The sequence below is a fragment of the Tamandua tetradactyla genome, chromosome 17, assembly GCF_023851605.1.
Source record: "Tamandua tetradactyla isolate mTamTet1 chromosome 17, mTamTet1.pri, whole genome shotgun sequence".
NCBI classification, from domain to species: domain Eukaryota; kingdom Metazoa; phylum Chordata; class Mammalia; order Pilosa; family Myrmecophagidae; genus Tamandua; species Tamandua tetradactyla.
This window is the reverse complement of record NC_135343.1, coordinates 166,418-189,427: the sequence shown is the minus strand read 5'-3', so window position 1 is coordinate 189,427 and position 23,010 is coordinate 166,418. Positions and strand designations below refer to the sequence as shown.

At 59.0% G+C, this 23,010-nt stretch overlaps 1 protein-coding gene and 1 pseudogene across 3 annotated transcripts; both read left to right on the top strand.

Moving 5' to 3' along the window:
- Window positions 1–2,386: 2,386 nt before the first annotated feature.
- Window positions 2,387–21,701, top strand: LOC143660554 (interleukin-1 receptor antagonist protein-like). 3 transcript variants are annotated; one of them, XM_077133685.1, is made up of 5 exons: window positions 2,387–2,416; window positions 18,358–18,415; window positions 19,798–19,886; window positions 20,247–20,359; window positions 20,950–21,701. In XM_077133685.1, the coding sequence occupies exons 2-5, from the start codon at window positions 18,396–18,398 to the stop codon at window positions 21,163–21,165; spliced, it is 438 nt and encodes a 145-aa protein (XP_076989800.1). In that variant the 5' UTR covers window positions 2,387–2,416; window positions 18,358–18,395; the 3' UTR covers window positions 21,166–21,701. The 3 variants fall into 3 exon arrangements, with proteins under 3 accessions (XP_076989800.1, XP_076989799.1, XP_076989798.1); XM_077133684.1 differs by lacking the exon at window positions 2,387–2,416 and adding an exon at window positions 13,246–13,401; XM_077133683.1 differs by lacking the exon at window positions 2,387–2,416 and adding an exon at window positions 17,543–18,217.
- Window positions 3,094–8,153, top strand: LOC143661452 (phosphatidylinositol 4,5-bisphosphate 3-kinase catalytic subunit beta isoform pseudogene; annotated as a pseudogene).
- Window positions 21,702–23,010: the final 1,309 nt, after the last annotated feature.

Genomic DNA, 23,010 nt, shown 5'->3' with positions numbered 1-23,010 from the left:
CCAGCCCCCAACCCCCCAGGAAACCGAGGTGCCGATGCACATTCCACGCTTTGTGTGTGGGTGAAGAGGCCAAAGAGCTTCGTCCCTGTGCTCCAGGTAAGACCAGAGTTCCTGGTGCCAGAGAAGCCGCAGAAGCCCTCCTGCCCGCACGACTCCTCCAGGCCCCTCGGGCCTTCTGTGGCACTCTGGCCATGGTGGGGGGGACACTGAGTGTCCCACCTGAACCCGGGGCCCAGGACGGGAAAGGCGGCGCTGTCCCGTGGGCCTGTCCCTGCAGAGGGAACGGTCAAGCTATCGGCCAGGTGTACACGTTGCAGCAGGGCCCAGCACACCTGTCCACTGAGCGCTCAAGGAGGATGGGAAGGGTTACCTCTGACCTCTTTTACAAACTGATCCCCCACCCCCCATTCACTCTCACTCTGGCCTCCTCATTGTTCTCCAAACACAAACCTGCAGGGGCTGGGCCACCCCAGGGCCTTTGCATGAGCCCTATGTCTAAAAGGCCCTTTTCCCAACCATCAACACGGCTCACTTCCTCCCTTTCGTAAGCCTGTGTTCAGCGAGAACCTGGACGTCCCATGTAAACTGCAGCACGAATCCTCCCCGACATGGCACCTGAGCACTCCCGTCACCCCTCAGTGCCCTAATCCCAACCCTAACCCTAACCCTAACCCTAACCTTTAATGCCATCCCATTCCAACATGATGTGTTACTAGTCTTATTTATTGCGCTATTTTCTTTTCCCTCCACTAGACTCCAAATTCTTCAAAGCGAAAGTTTTTGTGTTTTGTTTACATATCACTAGTAAACCAGACTGTTCGTGCATGTGGCACGCTTTCAGTAACATTTGCAAATGAATAAAGAATCAGTCACAGCACCTGGATAATCCCGCGCTGAGGGCACCAGACCCAGGGAGCTGACGCGGAACTCCAAAATGACCAGGTGTGGAGAATGGCACCAGGACATGCACCCATGTTTGTCAGGCAGTGGGAGAAGTGGGAATGGCAGAGAAAGGGTCTAGTCCCAAAGAGGATGGGGCCGCTGGGAGTGGCGCTTGGGGCTCCCAGGCCATGTGGGAAGCACTTTCACGAGGTCTCGGTTACCTACGAACCAGCCCCAACCCAGTGCCCCTGACAGCAGCCATGCTCTCCCTTCTGTCTGCGGGTTGGCTGCTGCTTGGACCGGCTTGCTCTGTGAATCTGGGGGTCAGTGGGGCCAGAGGCTGCCCAGGGCCTCACCTGTCTCCCCGGGGCTGGCTTCTCCCCAGCTGCCCTGCACTCACTAGCAGGTGGGGCGGCCGCCCTGCGCTGCTGCCCGACGGCCATTCAGACGGGCGTGGGCAGAGCTGCAGGTCCCCCTGAGGTTCGGCCCCGGGTCTGCGGTGCCAGGGTGGAGCAGGAGATCCCACCTCTAGAGGGGAGGGTCCTGCCAGCAAAAAGAAGGGGAACCCCCTGCCCTGCTGCTACCACCCCCGCTGGCATGCACCCCCGCCCTGCTGCGCCCCCCGCCCCTCACCCCTGCCCTGCCACAGGGACCCGGCGGCCAGGCGGTGAGATGCTCCCCCGTGAGCCCTTGGCTCACCCGTTGCATGATCACCTCTGTGCTCCCAGGGCTCCTAGGACGGGCGAGCCCCCGGGTCAAGCGTTGCATCTGCGCAGTGGTTTGGGGCTCCCCGGGATGCCAGGAGGATGCCCAGGGGAAGTGCGTGCAGCACCCCCAGGAGGCTGTGGGGGGCGCTGGCAGTCCCCTGAGCATGAAGGAGGCGCAGGAAGGGTGGCCCACGCCGGGTCTGAAGAGGAGACCCCCATGGCGCGGTCACAGAGGGGCCCTCGCGCCTCCACGCTAGGTCGCTGTGTGACGCCCGCTGCCTGGCCTCTGCCTTCTCATCCCTTCCCGCCTCCAGCCCCACGCTGCGTCGGGTTGAGTGGCTGGACCCCAGACCCCCTGAGAGGAGCCACGCAGACGTCACCAACACGCTGGCGGTGCCCTGGGCCACCGCTCCCCGGCACATGCCCTTGGTGCCACAGCAGCTAGGCTGTGGGCTCCCGAGTTCTCGTGCCCACCCTCATCAGACACAACTGAGATGTTTGTTTAAAATGAAGACCCCCGGGCTCCACCCCACACTGGCTGATAAAACCGGGGGGGTTGAGCCTCAGAGCTGGGCGACCTCGGGTGGCCGAGGGCCTCGCGTACGGCTGAGCTTCCCCCTTCCCTCTCCGCCTCCAGCTCTCAGAGGTGCCCCGTGGTTGAAAGTGGAATGTCCTGTAATAATTTGTGAGTCATCTCAGAGAAGTTGGATCCCAACAAGTGACATAATGCTCTGTGTATTTCCATGACAAAAGGGGGAATAACTAAAACAGGAAGTAGAGAATCAGATCAGAGCTCGCCCCTGCAGAGCCTGGCCGCAGCTGTGGCTGTACGTGTCCTCTCTCAGGTTTGTTAGTCATAGAAGGTCATGGAAAATCGTCCTCGTGGGGAGCAGCGCTTCGTGAGGCGTCACTTCCCCACATACCCTCGCAGGGCAGAGTGGGTGAGGAGCCGGGGGCGCAGCGAGGCTTGGTTCTGAGCATGCGGGAAGACCTGGGGGGGAAGGAGGGCCCAGGGCCAGCGCGGGGGGACGTGTGGGTGCAGGGCACGGTGGGCCCAGGGCCAGCGTGGGGGGCGGTGTGGGTGCAGGGCACGGTGGGCCCAGGGCCATTGCGGGGGGGGGGCTGTGTGGGTGAGGGGCACGGTGGGCCCAGGGCCATTGCGGGGGGCCGTGTGGGTGAGGGGCACAGTGGGCCCAGGGCCAGCGTGGGGGGCCGTGTGGGTGAGGGGCACAGTGGGCCCAGGGCCATTGCGGGGGGGCCGTGTGGGTGAGGGGCATGGTGGGCCCAGGGCCAGCGCGGGGGGCGGTGTGGGTGCAGGGCACGGTGGGCCCAGGGCTGCTGGCCTGGGGGTGTGATTCCCACCCGGTGATTGAACTCAGGCCTCCCACTGAAGGGGCAGCAGGAAGTGACCCCTGGGCAGGCTCCCTCCACAGCCCCCGCCCCACGGCCCCTGAGTGTGGCCAAGTCCCCCCATGTCTCAGTGCAACCCACCCACTCCAGTGACGGGTCCCCTCCCAGGCCAGTTTGAATCACAGCCCCCAGGGTGGGTCTTGGGTCTGTGACACTTCTAGGGATGGCCCTGGAGACTGCAGACCAGGCCCTCCTTTTGGGGAGAAGGGACAGCAGGACTCACGCAAGTCCAAGCACTCCCACAGGTGACCCGGGCTCTGTGCCTCCACTGAAGGGTGGAGAGAACACGAGGGCCGGGAGAGCGGGGAAGGAAGGGTCTGTGTGTGGGATTGCAAGAAGCAGCTTTGTCCCTGAGTCCCACGTGGGGGGCAGAGCGTGCTGGAGAGCCGCCCCTGTCCCTGGACTTCGCAGGAGAGAGAGGTAAGCCTCTGTTGGGTTAAGGCATGCAGGTTTTTAAAACCATTTTTTTAAAAATTTCAAATTAAAACATATATACAAAAAAGCAATAAACTTCAAAGTATGTTGTAACAAGTACTTATAGAACAGATTTCAGAGTTTGGTATAGATTACATTTCCACAATTTCATGTTTTTCCTACTAGCTGCTCCAAGACACTGGAGCCTAAAAGAAAAATCACTACAATGAAGCAGTCATACTCATTCGTCAAACGCTATCTTCTCTGTATAACTCCACCTTCTCCTTTGATCCTTTTCCCGGTATTTAGGCTGTGCCCTTTCTAACCTCTTCATGTTGGAAAGGGCTCTCGACAATGTGGGATTGGGATTGGAACAAGTCGGTGTTCTGGAGAGGCTGCCTCTCTGGGTTCAGGGCTTGTCTGGCCTAGGAAGGGCCTGGAGGATGTAGGTCTCTAGAAAGCAGACTTTTGCAGCATCTCAACTAGAACCCTCGGTGTTTTTTAGGGTTAACAGGAATGGCTTTGGTTGGGGGTTGGCAAACTGTGGTAATGAGCGATATCTAGCTGAAGCTTGCGTAAGAGTAGCCTCTGGAATAGCCTTTCGACCCTATTGAACTCTCTCGGCCACTGACACCTTATCTGTTACACTCCTTTCCCCGCTTTTGGTCAGGATGGAATTGCTGATTCCATGGTGCCAGGGCCAGGCTCATCCCTGGGAGTCCTCTCCCACACCTCCAGGGAGACTTTCCCCCTGGATGTCATGCCCCACAGAGAGGGGAGGGCAGTGATTTCACGTGCAGAGTTGGGCCGAGAGAGGGTGGGGGGCACATCTGGGCAACAAGGGAACTTGTTGGAAGTAACTCAGGTACAATAACAAGTAGGCTTAGCTTCAGGAGAGCAAGCCTCAATTCATTTAAGCTTCCTCTTCCTTTACCACTAAAGAAAGCACGAATTATTTTCAAGGGGAAAATAATCATCCCTTCCAAATTGTCTTGGTTAAGGGAAAGAAACTTAACACAGATGAAACTAAAAGTTCAAGTCAGGGCCGGCCTCCTTCACAGCCCTGAGCTCCCTTGTAAGAGTGTTGTCAGAGCCCATCTGTCAGGAAACAGTGACCACGTCTGGCCTGAGCTGCTGGAATTGGATGTTACTAGTTGTGACCTCCCAAGGCTGGCTCAATTATGTATTGCAGTTTATGCAGTTTGGGATAAAGTGAAAACAAAAATGTCCAGTAAAACTATTAACCCTTGTAAATATCAGACCATCAGGAAGGCTGGAAAAGTGCATTATCCTGTAGCATGGGCAAATGCGGTGATTTCTGACTTTAAAGGACAGCTGAGAGCTGGAGATACAGTATTGCACAGCTGGTTTCATTTCCTGACAGACTTGAAGAAATGTTGATTCCAACAGGAAGTGTCAGACATATCACATACTGAAAATGCAACAGCTTTGCATATTAAATTCCCAGAGACTGAAAAACAGCCTTACTATTACCCTCCCTTCAATAAGATGATTGAAAAGGCAGCTGAGATTGCAAGCAGTGACAGTGCTAACGGATTATGCGAGGTGGAAGAAAGTTTCTTGTTGTACTGAAAGAAATCTTGGGCAGGGATCCCTTAGCTCAACTGTGTGAGAATGAAACGAGTCTTACTTGCAGAGAGAAGTTTCCACAGTCACTGCCACATCTGTCAAGTGGAATAACTTGAGGATGTGGAAACTTCAGGCGCGTCGTCAGTTGTGGTCTGAACAGCACCCCTGCCCCCCGCCGGAAGCCCTGGAGGTTCTGGACTGCAGCTCTCAGGGGCCTGCTGGGTGCTGCCTGTGCAGATGAGTGCTGAAGAACTCTCTCGGTATCTTTCACAACTGGTGCGAGGTTTGAAATGTGAGCTGTTTCTCGATTGTGCCCTTTCTCAATCCCTGCTAATCAGAGGCCAGGGCAGTTTCTTTTTCGGCAGCTTGGGTCAGGAGTGCCCACCCCTGCTGTCTCGGCACAATCGGGCGTCACCCCTGAGGCGCCTGCTGGGGAGTGGAAGCCACATGGGATACTTTCCAAGCAGGCTGAGGTGCTCCATGAGTTAAAAACCTTCTATAGTTTCATCAGACTGAATGCAGTGGAGCTGACCAGAGCCAAGGGGGCCGTGCACACCTGCTTGAAACGGACGTTGTCCCGGAAAGCCCTCCCTGTCCCGCAGCCACCTCTAAACCGCTGTGTCATCTTCTCGAACTGTATGTTGAAAAGTGCAAATACACGGATTCCCAAATGAAGCCCTTGTGGCTGGTCTATAGCAATAAGACGTTTGGTGAAGATTCAGTTGGAGTGATTTTTAAAAATGGAGGTGACTTATGACAGGGTACACTGGCACCCAAATGCCGCACTAGGTGGATTTACTCTGGGAAGAGCTGGTCTGGACCTCGGGCTGCCACCTTCGGCGTTCGCAGCAGGAGATGGCTCTGGCCTCTCAGCGTTGTGGGCCCCGCTGGCACGAGTGGCCGTCGTCAATTGGGCAGTAGCCACGTGGTGCCTGCAGCACTTTCCATAACGGCGCCTTTCAGAACTGGCCGACAGGGCGTGATTCTGGGGATGACCGAGCCACTGAGATGCTGCCTCTGTCCTGGGCAGCTTCTTCTGTCCTTGGGATTGGGGACAAACATAGTGGCAGCATCATGGTCAAGAAGACTGACCAGCTCTTCCACACCTGACTTTGGACATTATCTGGGAAACTTCAGGTCTAAGTTTGGCATTTAAAGGGAGCAAGTGATTTCTTACCTGTGATTTCATTCACGTCATTCAACAAAGAAAGACAGGAACCGAGAAGTCTGGCGGTTTCCGCGGTGTGGCAAGGTTGCATATCTGATGGGGAGGCAGCGGGAATCTCCTCCATGCGGTGTGTACTGATGCTGCCTGCAGGGCTTCTTGAACTTATGCCAGTCAAGGACATACCATATCCCCAGGCCTCGCTCACCGTAGGGGAGAGTGGAGACGAAGCACTCAATTCAAGCAGTCGTGTGCCCAGGGGAAGCTGGACCGCTCAGGAGAGCTGGACGGCCACACGGTTGGGGAGGACACAGAGCTTGACGAGCAGCCTTTGCTCTGAATGTGTCCGTTGGTTTCGTTGTGTTTTCCTTCTGCACTTGCACGAAACTGAAGACGATTCTCCCAGAGATGTCATAAAGGGAATGAAATCCTGGAACTCAGAATTAAAATAAGAACCAGGCATTCTACTGACTCTAACCTTTGCTTTGGGAATGCCTGACCAGAACTCAACCTTGCGGATGGTCATTTCCCACAGACTGCACATGCCAAGGAGCTACTAGAGACGTTTTCTTTTTCTTTTTTTTAATGTATTTGGTACTTTTACAGAAAGGTGTAAATACTTTTTTCAGTACTGTGACCAAGTGTTATCACAGCCAATTTATCCATGTCTTGAGGCTGGTGATTATTCTTACTTTCCAAACAAGGCTTAAAAGAAAGTTTTTTCTCTTTTAAAATTGTGTAAATTAAAAATTATGATATAATTTGGAAAAAAAGCTCAGTGGATGGGTTTAGATAGCATCATGAATATAATTGAAGGAAAAATGATTGAATTGGAAGATAAGTGCAAAAAATTACACAGAATGCAGAAAAATGTAATAGGGCAACTCAACGAATGACAGCTGTGTTACAACACTGTGAGGACTGGACGTGGAAATAGAGAAGGAGAGAAAGTGGTATTTGCAAATACAGCGTCCAAGAATGTTCCAGAACTGATAAAATACATGAATCCACAGATCCAGGAAACACAGTTACCTGAAGAAGGACATTGTGGTGAATCTGTAAAATACCAAAGTTAAAGAGATTATTTTGCAAGTAGACTGACAGGAGGCTGTGAGGGCTGAGGGAAAACAAGCGCTAACTATTCCTCAAGGAGGGCACAATGAAGACTGCTCTAGTTTGCCAGTTGCCGGAAAGTGATATACCAGAAATGGAACGGCTTTTAAAAAGGGGACTTTATTAAATTGCAACTTTATAACTCTCAGGCTGTGAAAATGTCCAGGCTAAAGCAAGACTATAGAATGTCCAATCTAAGGCATCCAGGGAAAGATACCTTGGTCAGAAGGCTGAGGACTTTCAGAGTTTCTCTCAGCTGAAAAGGCACATGGCGAACATGGTGACGTCTGCCAGCTTCTTCTCCAGGAGAAATCATCATTGTTTTATGAAACTCCCTGGGGGCGTTTTTCTTCTTCATCTCCAAAGGTCTCTGGCCGAGCAGGCTCCGTAACTCTTTCCAAAATGGTTCCTTCTTAAAGGGTTCCAGTGAGCAACCCCACCTTGAATGGGTGGAGACGCGTCTCCATGGAAATCACATAATCAAAAGTTACCACCCACAATCAGGTGGGTCGCATCTCCACAGGTAATTAAAAAACTCCCTCCCAGTAATACTGATGAGGATTAAAGGACACAGCTTTTATGGGGTCCACCACAGCTTCCAACGGGCACACCTTGATTAAGGATCACCAAAAGGGTGTCCCCAGGAGGAAATGGTCAGGAAGAAAGTTAGTTATTTTCTAGTTTTTAGTGTCCCAAAGCACCATGATTTGCTGCCTCGCGGTTCTGCTGGTCAAAGCTTGATGAGGGCCCTTGGCTGCTGGGGAAGCCCTTATCCTCCTCCTCCAGGGCTCGGCGCCTCCCTCCACTGCAGAGCTGCAGGGACCAGGGCTGTTCCACATCACCTGGCTGCCCCTCCACTCACCTGGCTGCCATTCCGCTCACCTGTCTGCCATTCCATGTCTCCTGGTTGCCCCTTCACGTCACCTGGCTGCCCCTCCACTCACCTGGCTGCCCCTTCACTCACTTGGCTGTCCCTCCACTCACTTGGCTGCCCCTCCACTCACCTGGTTGCCACTCCACTCACCTGGCTGCTGCTCCACATCACCTGGCTGTCCCTGCACGTCACCTAGCTGTCCCTTCCACGTCACCTGGCTGCCGCTCCTGCCTCTTCACTCTATAGGGCTCTCGGAACGATGTGGTCCCACCCACAGATCCCCTTCCTATGGGGAGGCGGCAGCTTGGCAGCACCAACGTCCCCTGTGGCCGTCACTCTCCTTTGCTGCTGTGGCATCCCACAGGTCCAACTATTAGGTGTGGACACTCTGCAGCTACTGTCGTGCCGTGCAGGTCTAGGGGAAGAGCAAACCGAGAGCTGAGCACGCATGGGGGAATCTAAACACACCTTGTCTTTTCTGAACAATAGAAACTACCGACAAAGTCTAAATGTTATAAAAAGGGCAGATCTAAACACTATTGAGCAAAACATGTCGGTTGCGAGGGAGGGGATTGAAGTGAAAAGTGTTCAAGGATCCATGCACTTTGTGGCAAGAGATTGAGAGTTTTTAACTTTAGACCCTGATAAGTCAAATATTCATGGTACAATTTCAAGAGTAAAACAAATTTTCTGTTCTAAAAGAACGAACAGGGTGAGTCACTTCTAAACCAACATGGGACAGGGGGCCAAAATAAGAAAACAACCTTCTCTCCACCTTCACTCCCCAAAAAGAGCATGAAGGATGGAAAAAAAGAGAAGGCATTGTAAAAGGGCTAAAAAAAAAAAAAAAGACATTAAAATTTAAGACAATGAAGCAAGTCCAAATATAGCTCAAGGATCAAGAAAAAAAGAACAAAAGAAAACCATGCTACAAGCTATTTACAAGAGACATGCTTAAAATATTAAACACAGAAAAATTGAAAGTAAAAAGATGAAAGAGGGGGTGCGAGGGTGGCTCAGTGGTAGAATTCTCATCTGCCATAGGGAAGACCCTGGTTCGATTTCTGGCCCATGCACTTCCCCAAAACACAAACAAGCAAAAATTCAACAAATGGTGCCGCAAGAATGGGACACTCACATGGAAAAATAATGAAATGTGACCCTGCCATACGGCACTCAACAACTAAAAGGTGACCGCGTCCCATCCAGCACTAACGACAGAAGCTGGGTCAGTGCAGTGACTGCTGTGGGGAGAGAACCTGAGGCACCCCGAACCCTCAGCAGACACGGTGTCTCTGAGGCGTTGCGGCAGGCGGGGACACCGGTCACCTCTCCGGCCAACTGCCAGGCCACATCAGTCCTGCTCAGAGGGACGCCCACAGGTAGAGGCACCGCCTGCAAGTCCCAGAGCCATGCGTTTGGGGCTCCCCCCCAGCTCAGGTCAGTGATCTGCTGGAACAACTCAGAACTAAGGACAGTGCCATCCTTATGGGTATAGTTTCATTTTAGCCAAAAGGAATACAAACTGGAAGGAGTCGAGAGCAGGGGTATGGGCTGGGGCTGGCGGGGCCCGAGCCTCCCAGGGCCAGCCCCCACCATGCCATGCGTGCTTGCAGCCGGAGCACCCTCGAGCTCTGGGTGTCCAGTTGTCCGTGGTGTGCTTGGTGCCCTGGCGGCTCCCAGGGCTGGACTGTCAGGTGGGGACTGGGGCGCCCTGCAAATAAGAAAAGACACTCGACGGTGGGGAGTTCCCAGGACGTGGAAGATGTGGAGGGAACTTCCTAGGAACCGCTTCCCAGAGCGGCCAGTGGCTCCACGCTAACACATGCTCGCCATACCCTTCTCACGCTGCCGAAAGCTTTGCCCGTGTTACCGAGGTGCCATTGGTGTCCCCGGCTGCAGGTGGAAGGGCTGTGCTCTGCCTCTCCTCGCCGGGCTTCCTCCTCACCGGTCCCGGCAGCCTCCATGGAACTTCCCTTCAACAAAGGACCACGGACCTTCAAAGGCATTAGGGCTTCTCCTCCTGCAGGGGAATAAAGCTTGACCCCACGTCATGCATCCTGTGCACATGCACACACACACATGCACACAACTGTATGCACGTGCACCCCCCACATACACACACATGCACACGTGTCACACACACAAGAAGCACACATGCAGACATGCATGCGCACACACATGCACACGCACCCTGCCCGCACACACACACATATGCATACAAGTGTGCGCACACACACAAGAAGCACACATACAGACATGCACGCACAGATACACGCACCCCCAAATGCCCACACACATGTACACACACAGGAATGCACACACACACACACACACATGGGTGCACACGTGCATGCATACATGTGTACACATGTGCACACACATGCAAGCACGCATGCAGGCACACACATGTACACTCACACATGTGTATGCACACTCACGTCATCTGCTACTGGTGGGGTGGTGCTAACACTCAGACCCCAGGCCCGGCTCTGGAGTCTTTGAGGATGCACTCTCATGGGGCTTTTGGGAACGCCTCCCTCAGTGGCCCCTTCTCACCAGAGGCCTCTCTGTGCCGGGCACTGGAGTCCTGGCTTCACCACATGGCCCTTTGAACTCCAACATTTCAGAACCAGAGAGGGCCTCAGAACCAAGGCCAAGGCGAAGAGCAGCTGCTGCCATGAGGGACGAGGCTTTCGCCCTCTAACCCACTTTGAACCCCTGGTGGAAACGGTCCAGATGCTGGCCAGCCTGTGACGTCTCACCCCACCAATGCCGGGTCTTGCCTGTGAGGAGATGGACAGCTGTGTTGAGCCAAGGCTCTGTCCCTCCTCCTCGAACCTTGGCTTTCTCGGCTGAGGCGTGTCCAAGGGGCTTAAGTCACAGAGAGCACGTGTGTGGTCTTGTTTTTAATCGATCGTAGCTACAGTTCTGTGGGGGAGTCGGAGACTTGTCAGCAGCTTTGTCCCCAGCTGGGAAAGTGGAATCTCGCAGGAAACTAAGGGCTCAGGGACACGCAGGAGGTAAGCAGGGAGGGCAGCTTTCCAAACAAGGCTTCCTGACTCCACAGCCCGCGTCTTACTCACGGTGAGGCAGGACAGCTCCGGTCAGTGGGCTCAGAGCCAGTCGGGCCTCGGGCCTCCGCTGTAAAGTGCAGTCACAGTGGCTGCACTGTTGAGGCTGCTGTGGTTGTTTCCCGAGGCCCTTCCTGGGCAGGAAGTCTGCCCCCACGTCCAACCACAGGGGACGAGGCCTGGACCCCCAGACCAGCCGCCCTCTCTGCTCAGCCGTCTCCTTGCCGGAAGCAACTCCCCAGAAGTGTGCCGTGTGTCCCCCTTTGTGCCGGCACGTGAAAACACAGGGTGCTGGGTGCTTCCTGGGGAGACTGAGCTGCGAGGTACTCAGATACCCGGCAAAGGGGGGGCAAGTCTGTGCAGAGCCAGCAGCTCACGGCAGGGTCCCAGCACAGCAGAGGCTGCAGCAAGCCCGGCCGGCCCTCAGCACAGTGCCCTGAGCTCAGCCCCCACCCTCCGACCCCAGTGACGGCCCCTGGAGTGGACCACAGGCCGATCGCATGATCTTGGCCCTGAGCGCAAAGTGGCTTGCAGCTCGTCTCCCCAGGCAGTCACCCAGCACCCATGTCTGTTCTCAGGGGACCCACAGGTGGGGGTTCCCAGGGCCCAGCCCCTCTGCTAAACGCAGCAGCCAGAGCTGTGACAATGTTGGGGGGACGTGCAAGCCCCTGGCCACCCGCCACGCTGCTGCTGGAAGTCTGGAGCCCCCAGCTGCACCCCTGCCCAGCGCCGAGATGGGTAATGCTGAGTGTGGAGCCAGGGACCCCTCCACAGCCTGCGGTGGGCTGACTCGCGCCCCCGAAGAGCGTCCCTTAAAGATGCGTTTGACTTCAGCGCTGGCAGCTGCAGCAGGGCTGACCCCTGGCCTGGAGGCCTTGGGGGCACAGCCAGAGTCCACCGAGCAGGGAAGAGAAAGGAGAGGGCAGGAGCCGAAGGCTGGGGGCCGGCCGGAGCTCCGCGCATCCGAGGAGCGACTGTCCCGTCCCTTGAGCCCTGAGCGAGAAGCCACACATGCGAGTCCACGCGGCAGCGGCTGGGTCAGGTGAGGCCTGCGATACCGTGTGCCAGGGCCCATGGGCCCAGACGAGCTGGAGGGCTGGAGGGGGCAGCCCTGCCATAGCTGTCCGTCCGTCCCTTCCCACCGCATGCCCCTCCTGACCCCTGTCTCTCTGGTGGAGCGGCGTCCTCTGTCTGTCTGTCTGTGTGCCTGCATAGGGGCTTCCTGGCGCGGGCACAGGCCCTTGGGGCTCCTCAGCCCTGTCCGCGGGATGCGGCTGCCCCCACCCCAGTGGCTGCTGGTTCCCAAGCCCTGGGCTGCCCTCAGTGGCCCCCACCTGAGTTGCCGCATGCTGCGTCTTGCTGGCATGGCAGGTGCCACTGAGTTGACCAGTGGCCTGCAGCCGGGTTCCCAGGCTGCCCCATGCCCAAGTTCCCAGGTTTACGAAATCTAGTCACTGATACTTCCGGAAATAGGTATTTCTCTATAAAACCTGCTTCAGAAATTCCCAGCCACGGCCAGAGGCCTCACGGTGAAGTGGCGGCGGCTGCAGGAAATGTGTCCATCGGGAAGCCCTCACCGCAGCTCTTCCTGCCCCAGGGGTGCCCCTGGCCCCCACCCCACCCCCTCCCAGGGCAGCCAGAGCAAGGCCTGCCCAGAGGCCCAATTCCCAGAGCACTTTGTCGCCCCAGCTGGTAGCCCTGAGGATCGGAAGTTCCTGAAGCGGGAGGGGACCCAGGGCTGGGGTGGGCTGGGGTGAGGTGAACGTGGGCGTGGGGTCTCCCCGTGTACCCCCGTGTACCCCTGACCACGAAGGACTTGGCATCACCTTCCCTGGAGCGGCCCTCAGCCCCTCGCAGCGCCCCACGCTTTAGTGCCTCCCAGCGCCTGGCCTGCGAAGCGGTCCCCGCCCCGGCTGTCTCCTCCCCCCTCCCCACCCCGGGATTGACCGGGGGCGGGGCCGAAGGACCGGAGGGGTGAGGGGCCTCCACCTCCCCCGGCCTGCACAGGCCTGACTCAGCGCCCTGGAAGCCGCCCTGCCCTGCCCTGCCCTGCCCCGCCCTGCCCTGCCGGGGCCTCCTGCTGCAGCCCCAGAGCCGTGAGCGGAGCAGGGTGGCTGCGCACCTCGTCTGCGTGCTGGGTCCTCACCCCGGCCCGGGCCCCCATGGCGCGAGGTGAGCCCCCCGCGGACCTTCCCCTGCAAGGGGAAGAGGAAAATGCCTGTCCTTGTGTTCACGGAAAGTCAGACCAGAAGTGCAGGTGTGGGGAAAGCCCAGGTCCGGCCACGCCGTGGCGACAGCGGCCACAGGGCTGGGGAGTTGGGGCAGCTCAGGGACTGGGGACCTCCAGGGGGGCTCGGGGGCCTCTGGACCAGGGGGCATAGGATGGAGGGAGCGTGCTGCGAAGACAAAAATCATGGCATGCTTGGCCTCTATTGGCCATTTTACACTGTTGATAGACACGGGAAATTAGAGAATCGTTCTCTAAGACAAGGAAGAGAACAACTCAAGGGAGGTACAGATGGTTTCTTGCCCCTGGACAGGCCCATAGGTGGTGGGGGAGAATGCACGGCCAGGGCCGGCGGCCCACAGCATGCAGGGCCTGGCCGCTGTTTCTGGAGCCGGACACTCTGCCGTTTAGGGGTAGCGTGGACAGTGTTTAAAGTTGGGTTAGCAGATGCAGGATTGTTCAGCCGATGAGCCCGGCTGAGGCTCAGAGCTGCCTCCGGCCCAGGGACAGGGGGTCCCAAGGCACCATGCCTGCCATGGCGGGAGGACACGGCCGTGGCCAGGCCACGTGAGGAAGGGCTGCGATTATTCACATTTTCAAAAGAGGAAACTGGGGTAAGGCTGATAAATAACTCGCCACGGCCCGACGGGGTTGACGCCGACGCCTGCCCCTGGGCTCCAGGCTCTGGGCCGGGAGACTGCGTGGGAGCCGAGGGGACTGTGGGAGCCACGGCAGCCATCCGAGGGGCCGGCAGTGCGCTGGTGGCTGCGCTCGCGCGTCAGCCAGCATCTTCAGTTTGCAAGTGTGTAAAGAAGGGTTTGTTGGTGCCACTCCCACAACTAGGCACTGATACCACCAGAAGAAAGCATTGTGCTGAGAAATGGCTCCTTCCAAAATATTTTAAACTGGTATACCATCAGTGCTAAATAAATGCATGTGAACCTGAATTGGGTTGAATTCAGCAGACAGGTGCGTGTCAGTGAGGTGAAGACCACGTTGTCCTGGGACAGGGTGGAGCTGGCATTGGCAGTGCCCAGCAGAGAGGGGCTCGGGCAGTGCCCAGTGGGGGCTGAGTGGGGACTGATCCAGGCTGGGCCTCCTCTCGGCCTCCCCCTTACAGCAAACGTGTGTGAAGACGTGGATGAAGGAGGAGGTGAAGAGCATGACGTTTCCAAGTGCGGAAACCATTCCTGAGCAGCTCAGTGTAGACAGTATCATCATGACAAATTGGAAGAAATGAAAGATGAACAGCTTAATTAAACTTTAATTTGGTCAGAAGAGTGATGGTTATTGTATCTGCCATTGTCGTGAGGTTTCAGGACTCTCATGCGCCTTGTCCATCAGTCTCCCCATCTGTCTAACAACGGGCCATGTTTCCGCTCCTCAGAACAGGCCCAACGGGCAGGGGACAGGGGTTGAAGAGCTGCTTTTCAACTGTGCCTGCAGTTTGCAGCATCAGCCACCAGACGGCGGTGGTACTTCCAGGGCTCCATGAGAGGGGGTGACCAGTCATCCCAGCTTTTCAGGGGCTGGGGTTTCTCAGGATGGGGGGTTATCACCAAGAAAGCCCCAGAAAAACCAAGACAATGACCTCCAAAAGCCCGTAAGCAGGCAGAGCTTTCTCTTTCACCTACATAAACTTTCAGAATCACCCTTTTGTTCCTACCAAAACCCGAAAATTTTCAAGATATTGTGGACTTATAGCTGCTCTGTCTGATGTGGTGAAGCCCAGAGGAAGTGGGGCGGTGGGGAGGGGGCGCCAGCCGCGCCACACAAAGGGGCTCTCCGGAGAGGAGACCAGTGCTGGCCCCAAGACTGACCAGCAGGGGACTTGGGGCGTGATTTAATCACTCTGCACCTCGATTTCTTCCTCCCCAAAGCGGGTATCAGAACATCCCCACCTTGAAGACAGTGGTTACGAGCACATCGCGACCCCTACAAGGGGAACACCAGCCTTGAGCTCTGCACCTCGCCAACCCCCTCCCCATCTGCCTGGCCAGAGGTGAGAGGAGACACCTGCCTGAGGACAGGCTCCAGATCAAACCTGAAGCCGCTAGAGCCAAAACCACCTCGAGAGACTGTGAAGCCCAGGAAACAGCAGTCACTGGCCCCGGTGGGCTTTGTGTGTGGTCTTGGGACCCCTCTTCCTGGCTGGGAGACGGCTGGGGTCGCTCTGGTGGCCGGCTTCGGGCCAGCATGTGGGGGTCTGGGCGAGCCCCTGCCGCGGTAGGAAGCTTCCCCACTGGATCCGTTACAATGAACACAGCCCGTTGGCAGGGCTTGGGAGGGGGAAATGAAAAAGAAATCAGATGCTCCTGTGGCCCTTTGCATGTCACGCAACTCCTTTCCCTCGTTGCACTTACGTAGTTACCCATCTCCCAAAAGAGTGGTCAGAGATCTTTGTTCCGTTACCTTGGAAGTAACGAAACGCCCCCTGCAGAGTGTGGCACGCGGCAGCATCACGTGTTCCACGGAGGCCGGAGAAGTGAAAGCCGAGACCCGCGTCCCGCCTGAGGTGCCGCCCGCCCAGCTGTGCAGGCTGGACCCTGCGTGTCCGGGGGCAGCGGGAGCACCGAGCCCCCTGCTTTTCCTGGCGAGTGGATGATGAGCAGGATGATCTCTGCATGGGACACGGAGGCTCTAGGAGGGCCGCTGGGCGTGGAGGAGGGCACGGGAGCTGGGGATGAAGGTGGAGGGTAAGGCAGCGCCCAGCTTCTCCCCGGCTCCACTTGCCACCCGTGGTGAGAGCAAGCCCAGCAGAGACGGGGCGTGCCGCAGAGGGAAGCTTCCCCTTCCTCGAGAAACGCCCACAGGGGGTCTCACCAACGTCCTCCATCCCACCAGGATCCCTGAGGACCCACGCCGGTGTCCCAGTGCCTAAGGCGTGCCAGAGCCCCCCTGCTCCTGCTCCAGCTCTCAGCCCACAGCCCATCATCCTCAGTGATAAGACCAGTCCAGCCAACCTTAGGTCCTGCTGAGAAGAGCTGAAAAGCTGCACACGGGAATTTCTGAAGTTGTGAAGGCAGCAGAGAGTGGCCCAGACTGTGAGGAGCTGGGGGCCAGCGCGTTGCCCACTGCGGGGACCCAATGGGCCCCTCACCGCCTGCGTGGAGGGCTGAGACCCGGCGGGGCCAGAATGAGCCAGGAGTGGATGGGAGCAGCCTGTGGGCGAGTGAAGGCCAGCCCCGGGCTCCTCGGCCCCATGGATATGAGGGCAGCGCAGGGTGGCAGGGCCACAGCCGGGACATGCCTGACTCGGGAAGGGCAGGCCGCGCAGGAGGCCCTGGGCAGGTGGGCTGACCAGGTGCGCCTTGAAAGGACTGTGGCTCGTTTGTTCAATGGTTTAGAAGACTCGGTGGAAAATGCTAGAAACCGCACAGGAAGGCACCACGGGTGCCCATGTGTGGGGCTGAGGGCAGCCAGTGCTCCTCAGGGCACCCTGGGCCTCGGTCTCCTTTGGCTGAGGAGAGGGAGCCCCATGCACTGGGGCTGACCTGGCTGGGGGCCTGGGGGCACAGGTCCTCACGGGCAGGTCCTGATGCGCTTCTGCTGCCGAAGGGGCTCGCCAGGGAGGAGACTGGCCACGTGGGAGCCACAGGGGTCACCTTACGCACTCTGCCCTGCACCCTCTCCCACGCCACGTGCCCGCCCTGCACCCAGATGGGCCTGGGGAAGGTGGCGCCCAGGGCACCCCTCTCCAGGAGATGCGGGCTTCGGGCTTTGCAGGCGGACACACAGCTGGAGGCCATGGGGCTGCGTCCTCCTCTCCAGGTTGGGTGCTTTGGGGAGCTCTGAGGGGCTGAGGGGAAGGAGGGACTTGCCGGGTCAGGGGCCACTGCTGCGGCCCCCTGCAGCCCCCCAAACCGACAGACACCCTCCACTTCTCACGGCCATTCCCACAGGCAGAAACCATCTGCAACACTTCCTGTCCATGCAGTGGCTGCCCAAGATGTTGGAGGAAAGGGAGTAGATTCTCCCTGTCTTTCCTTCTGTCCCTCCTCGGCAGTCCTTCCCTCTGTCTCTCCCCTTCCCTCTGTCTCTCCCCTTCCCTCCTTCCTCCCTCTTCCTCTCTCTCCCTTTCATCGGAAGGCGAGTTGCCGCCAACATTCTGTAAGCGAGAAGCAGAGACCTAACAAGCGAGTGACTGACTCAAGGCCGTGCAGGCGGCCGATGGCCGTGGCAGAGGCCGAGCTTGAACCCACGTTCACCCCATTTTTCCAGGACCATGAGTTTAAAGACACAGGACGGCGGGGATTCCGTGGGCTTTGAGAGCGCTCTCGGGGAGAGCCCTTGGCTGCACAGCGGGTGGGTGTGCTGTGCCCACCGCCTGTGCTTGTCAGTAAAGTTTTATTGGCATGTGGCTGTGTTCACGGTGTGTCCTGCCTCGGGCTGAGCGGTCGCCGCCGCCGCTGCCCGGCCCTTATGGGGAGTCTGCCCGGCCCACAAAGACTACAAAGTGACGTGAGCCTGTCACGTGGGCTGGGGACTCTCTCCACCAGACCTCATCACCAAAGGGTGTCATTTATACGCAAATCGATCCTTGAAAATGAGCAGGGTCCGGCTGTGTCTCCGCACGCTCCCAGGAACCTGCTGAGGGGAAACAGAAATCTCACTTTGGGGAAATTGCACAGGGGGCAGGGGAGGGAGCCCATTACAACACCCCGTTGCGACAGTCAGTGGGCTGGGCAATGACAACAGAGGGTGTCTGGGTTTGGAAATGCGCGGGCACTTCCGTTTCTCTGAGCAGCAGGAGCACACAGGGTGAGCGGCTACTTTCTTTATAAGCAGCGACTTGGGCCCGAAATGGCAGTGTCCCCTGTCCTGGCCTGGCCGCAGGATGGACATGTGCAGGTGCCGCCGTGGCCATCTAATCTCTGTCCTCCTTCTCCTGCTCCACTCAGAGGCTGTCTGCCGCCCCTCCGGGAAAAGGCCGTGCAGGATGCAAGTGCAAGTGTTCAGGTGAGGCTGGGGCCCCAGCTGGGGCTGGGCAGCTGACCCCATGCGGACGGCTCAACCACAGACCGGACCTCCTTTCCCAGAGGCTCTGGGAACTCAGGCAGGGACAAAAATGCCGGGGGCGTGCTCCAACAGAGTAGTGGACAGAGACGCGACAAGTGAGGCAGGCAGGGCCGCAGCCCTGAGCCCTCCACCAGCCTCGGCCTCCCCACCCGGGCGGTGGGTCAGCCGGACCGCCCTCCTGCCTTACTGGCTGCCATGAAGGTTCGATGTACAGTGGGTCCCGCACCAACCCTCTGTGAACTGTGACATGCTTGAGACTCTGTTGTGACCTTTAAGTGGGTCAGATGCCACGTCCCTATTTTAAAAATGACCAGTGAAAACAGGGGGAGCTGCCTGGGTCGCCTGCTCTGCCCGGTGCCGTTGGCCCTGCAGCACCTGGGAGCTAAGTCGCATCTCAAGTGGCCTCAGAGAGTGTATGCGTGTGCACGTGCTTCCCAGGACAGCCGGGTCCCTGTGAACATGAGTATGTGCTCTGCACAGCTGGGCCGCTGTTAGTGTGTGCAGCCCCCTGCGAGTCTGTAGGTGTGCGTGTGTGTCCCTGACAGTCAGACTCCTGTAAGCATGAGTGTATGCACGTTTCCAAGCACAGTGGCCTCAGTGAGTGTGCAAATGTGTGTGCTTCCCAGCCCAAGTCCTTTCCCCTTTCCCCCTGCTTCTGTGCTGGGAGACAGCGGCTCTTGGGAGAAGATACTCCACTGCAGAGGGTGCAGCGCTTATCCCCCAGGCCCGGCGGGAGCAGTGGGGAGGGTCCGTGACGGGCCTGCCCCCCGCCGGTAGTCACTACCTAAGGCCAGGAGCTCGGGGTCCTCAGCACAGGTGCCCTCGCTCCAGCACCTTCCAAGCCTCTAGAGCGAATGCTGCGAGAACCTGGTGTAAATGAATGAAACCAGAGTAAGTTAGAGCACTCAGGTCCTCAGCCACACGCAGCCCACTGTGTTCAACAGGGACACGGGGTGAGCAGCTCTAAATGGACGACCCAGACAGAGCATTACAGTTGTGAGGGAAGGTTCTACTGGCTCTGGGGTCGTGGGGCTGGGGGCTGGGGGTTGGGAGGCTCAGGGCCAGGGGGCTGGGGGCTGGGGTCTAGGGTCTGGGGTCTGGGGTCTGGGGGCCGGGGGTCTGGGGTCTGGGGGCTAGGGTGTGGACAGAACTGAGGCAGGAGGGTGGACTGAGCCCCCCTTACAGGCTGGCCCGAGTGGGTCTTGCCTCAAGTCCCATGCCGTTGGGTCTGGGCGAGGACCGGGGGCTCTGTGTGTGTGGGAGTGGGGGGAGTGGCTGGCAGAGGCTGCCCCCACACCGGGCTGGGTCCCTCTGCTTGTCAGAATCTGGGACGTAAACCAGAAGACCTTCTACATGAGGGACAACCAGCTGGTGGCCGGGTACCTGCAGGGCGCCAACGCTAAACTGGAAGGTGAGTGGGGTGCCCACCTGCAAACCCCACCCTACTTGGGTCTTGTACCCCAGACAGGCCGCTGGAAAGCTCAGGGGGCTCCTACCCCCAGGCACGAGACCAGGCCCAGGGGTGAGCCCGGGGCCAGGGGTCAGCTTTCCCGTGGTACTCCTGCTACGTGCAGGCCTGAGGGGCTTCCCGCCCGAGCCCGGGTGTGGCTGTGGGGCCTCCCACCGGGCACCCCTTCGTAACTGTCCCCACGGGCGCCGTAGCGGGGGGCGGAGGCTGCCATGGGAGTGTGCCGAGGGGCGGCGGGGTTCGGTCACCCCCGCTTTGCGGGCCGGTGGCCACTGTGCGCCTGAGCAGCCTCTGCCCTTCCAGAGAGGATCACGGTGGTGCCGGCTGAACCGCACACACTGCTGCTGGGGATCCACGGGGGCAGGCTGGGCCTGGCCTGTGTCCGCTCTGGGGGCCAGGCCAGGCTCCGGCTGGAGGTAAGGCCGCGTCGGCGCCTCAGTCCGGCTCGGGGTCCCTCCTGCAGCCGCGCTCAGCAGAGGCCGGGGTGGGCGTCCAGGTGGGGTCTCCCCGCGAGGTCCCCCCCACCCTGTCAGCCGGGGCCCCTGCCTGTGTCCTGCCGCGAGCAGCCTCTGCCCACGGGATGCTCGTCCCGGACCCTACGTGGCATGAGCGCTCCGGCCGGCCAGCCTGCAACCTGCTCCCCACGCGCCCGCTGATGGCGGCCCACGCGATGTGGACAGGCTGCCTGGCCTGGGGGCTGCTTGGCCAGGTGCGGACGCGGATACGGGTGCGAGTGTCCTTCCCCGCAGCGGACAGGCGCCCTTGTCTGAGATGCCTGCCCACCCCTGGAGGGCTGCCCGGGGCTCTGCCCACCTTCCCCACCCCCTCCCCCGAGGCTCCGGCTGGTCGGGACACCTGCCGCCTTGGGCTGGGCCTCTGCTGCTGAGGTCCCTGGGCCCAGGCCCGCGGCCACGTTTCCCAAAGCCGGTGGACAGCCCCGGAGCCTGGAACGTCTGGTCTCCTGCTGGTGGCCGGCCCCCGCTCTCATCAGTCTCTCGGCTTCCAGGAGGTCAACATGGCTGAGCTGGCCAAGAACAAAGAGCAGGCTCAGCGCTTCACCTTCATCCGCTCTGACAGCGGCTCCACCACCAGCTTCGAGTCGGCCGCCTGCCCCGGCTGGTTCCTGTGCACCGCGCCCGAGGCTGACCAGCCCGTCGGCCTCACCAACGTGCCCGGAGAGCCTGTTGCCATCATCAAGTTCTACTTCCAGCAGGACCGCTAGCGCCCGCTTCGCCCCTGCCCTGTGCGGGCCTCGGGCTGTCGGGTGGAGGGGCAGCTCCTTGGGGTGGCCCCCCTCGGCGGGGGCACAACTGCCCAGAAACGGGGCTCTGTCTCCAGCTGCCTTAGCCCCCTGCCTCCATGCCACCCCACTGTGGTCCTGACACACAAGGCGGGTTCGACTCTCTGCCACCCACCTGCCCCCACCTGCCCCCCCACTGTCCCCACCTGCCCTGCCTGGCAGCCCCCTACTGCTCCTCCCCTCCCTCCCGGACCCTGGGCTTCAGCCCACACACCTCCCCTCCCTGACCCTCCACCTGACCAGGGGCCCCCACGCCTTGTGACAAGGCACTGCTGGTGCAAGAGGACGTTTCTCAGGGACTGTGGCAAATGGACAGCAAGGACGTGGTGGTGATTTTAACTTAAGTGCTTCTCAGTTGGAAGAAGAGTTCTTTGTGGGGAGATTAAGTCCTCTGTGTGGGGAATTAAAATGTTCTCGTGTTTGTGAAATGATGGTGAAAATGTGTAGCGGTTTTCCTTTTTTCTCTCTTATACTTGTGATGGGTAAATATTAAGGGAGTGAACCACTTTTCCTTTCTGACAAGTTCCTGTAGGTCTCAGGCCCGTTGCCCAGGCCCAGCATGGCCTCTCGGTCCTCCGGCCCACCCTTCTTGGCGTTCCCCAACACCAAGGCCCAGCCTGGCTGCCCAGGTCCCTCCGGCCCCCCGGGAAGGGCGAGGGGCTCTCGGCCCATTTAGCCTCTGCCCGTGCCCCTGCAGGGCTCGCGTGGCGCGCTCGGCTGATTGCGGCTGTGGGTGGGCGCAGTGGGCCGTGAGAACGCGGCCCCGGGCTGCTCTGTCCGGGCGAGGCCACGTCCTGTGCGTCCCCACTACCGGCCCCCTGCTTCTGGCCTCTGTGGCCCCCAGCAAAGACCTCACGCAACCGGACAGCCCCAGAGGAGGAGCCAGCAGGGGATGGAAGGGTGGTGCCTTGTGGGCGGTGCGTCTCAGGTCCCCACGCGGCCTCAGCACCTGCACAGCAGAGCCCCGTGGGTGGTTCGGGCACTGGGGCCCCCGCTTCCAGGGCCAGAGTCAATGCAAGAGGCTTTCCCGGGGTGAAGGGACCTTCGGGGGCGGGGGGAAAGCATGTGCAGAGGCCTCAGAACGAGGGCCTGGCACATGACAGCAGCTTGTAGAGTTACGCGTCGGGACGGCCGTCTGTCCTTTCTCCTGCCTGGAGTCAGGCCCCAGCTGGAAGTGGCCGCGAGCTGGGTCATCTGCTCCAGGAGAGGGTAGATTCGGACTGCAGTTTGGCATCAACCCCTCTCGCTCAGCCCATGGGTCAGAGAAGGGTTCCTTGGTCCTGGGGACACAGAGCTCCTCACCCGATGCCAGACAGGCGACCCCGGCTGTGGCCGACTCCCAGGCCGGGCAGGAAGACGCGCAGCTCAGGGCTGCAGCAGCGGAGGGGCTGTGGGGAGCTTGTCTGCGTGAAACTGTGGCTGGCGGGGAGCTGGAGGTCGCACTGGGCCCAACGGGCACCAGTCCTGGCGCCAAGGCCGAGCGGCCGGAGTCGGTCCCGCAGGCGCCTTTGGGACCCGCCAATCCCGCCAGAGGCTGAGGTGGAACTGAACCCCAATTTCCGGTCCCATTCCACAGGTGTCCCGACAGAAGGCCCACGAAAGGGGAACTGGGGGGGCGCAGTCCCCAAACCCTGCTCGGCCGCAGGAGCCGAAGTCCTGTTGCATAAACTAAATGCGCAGGTCGGAAGGCAAAGGTTGCAGAAGACCCCTCAGGCTTGTCCGTGGTTCGGTCCCGCGTGGCCATGAGGTCGCGGCCCCGGCCCGCGG

Bases quoted from the DNA above. Each gene is read 5' to 3' on its own strand.
- LOC143660554 (XM_077133683.1), top strand. From the start codon at position 18,145: ATGACAACAGAGGGTGTCTGGGTTTGGAAATGCGCGGGCACTTCCGTT. The intron at 18,416-19,797 runs GTGAGGCTGGGG...TCTGCTTGTCAG, and splicing joins ATGCAAGTGCAAGTGTTCAG to AATCTGGGACGTAAACCAGA. The intron at 20,360-20,949 runs GTAAGGCCGCGT...CTCGGCTTCCAG, and splicing joins AGGCCAGGCTCCGGCTGGAG to GAGGTCAACATGGCTGAGCT.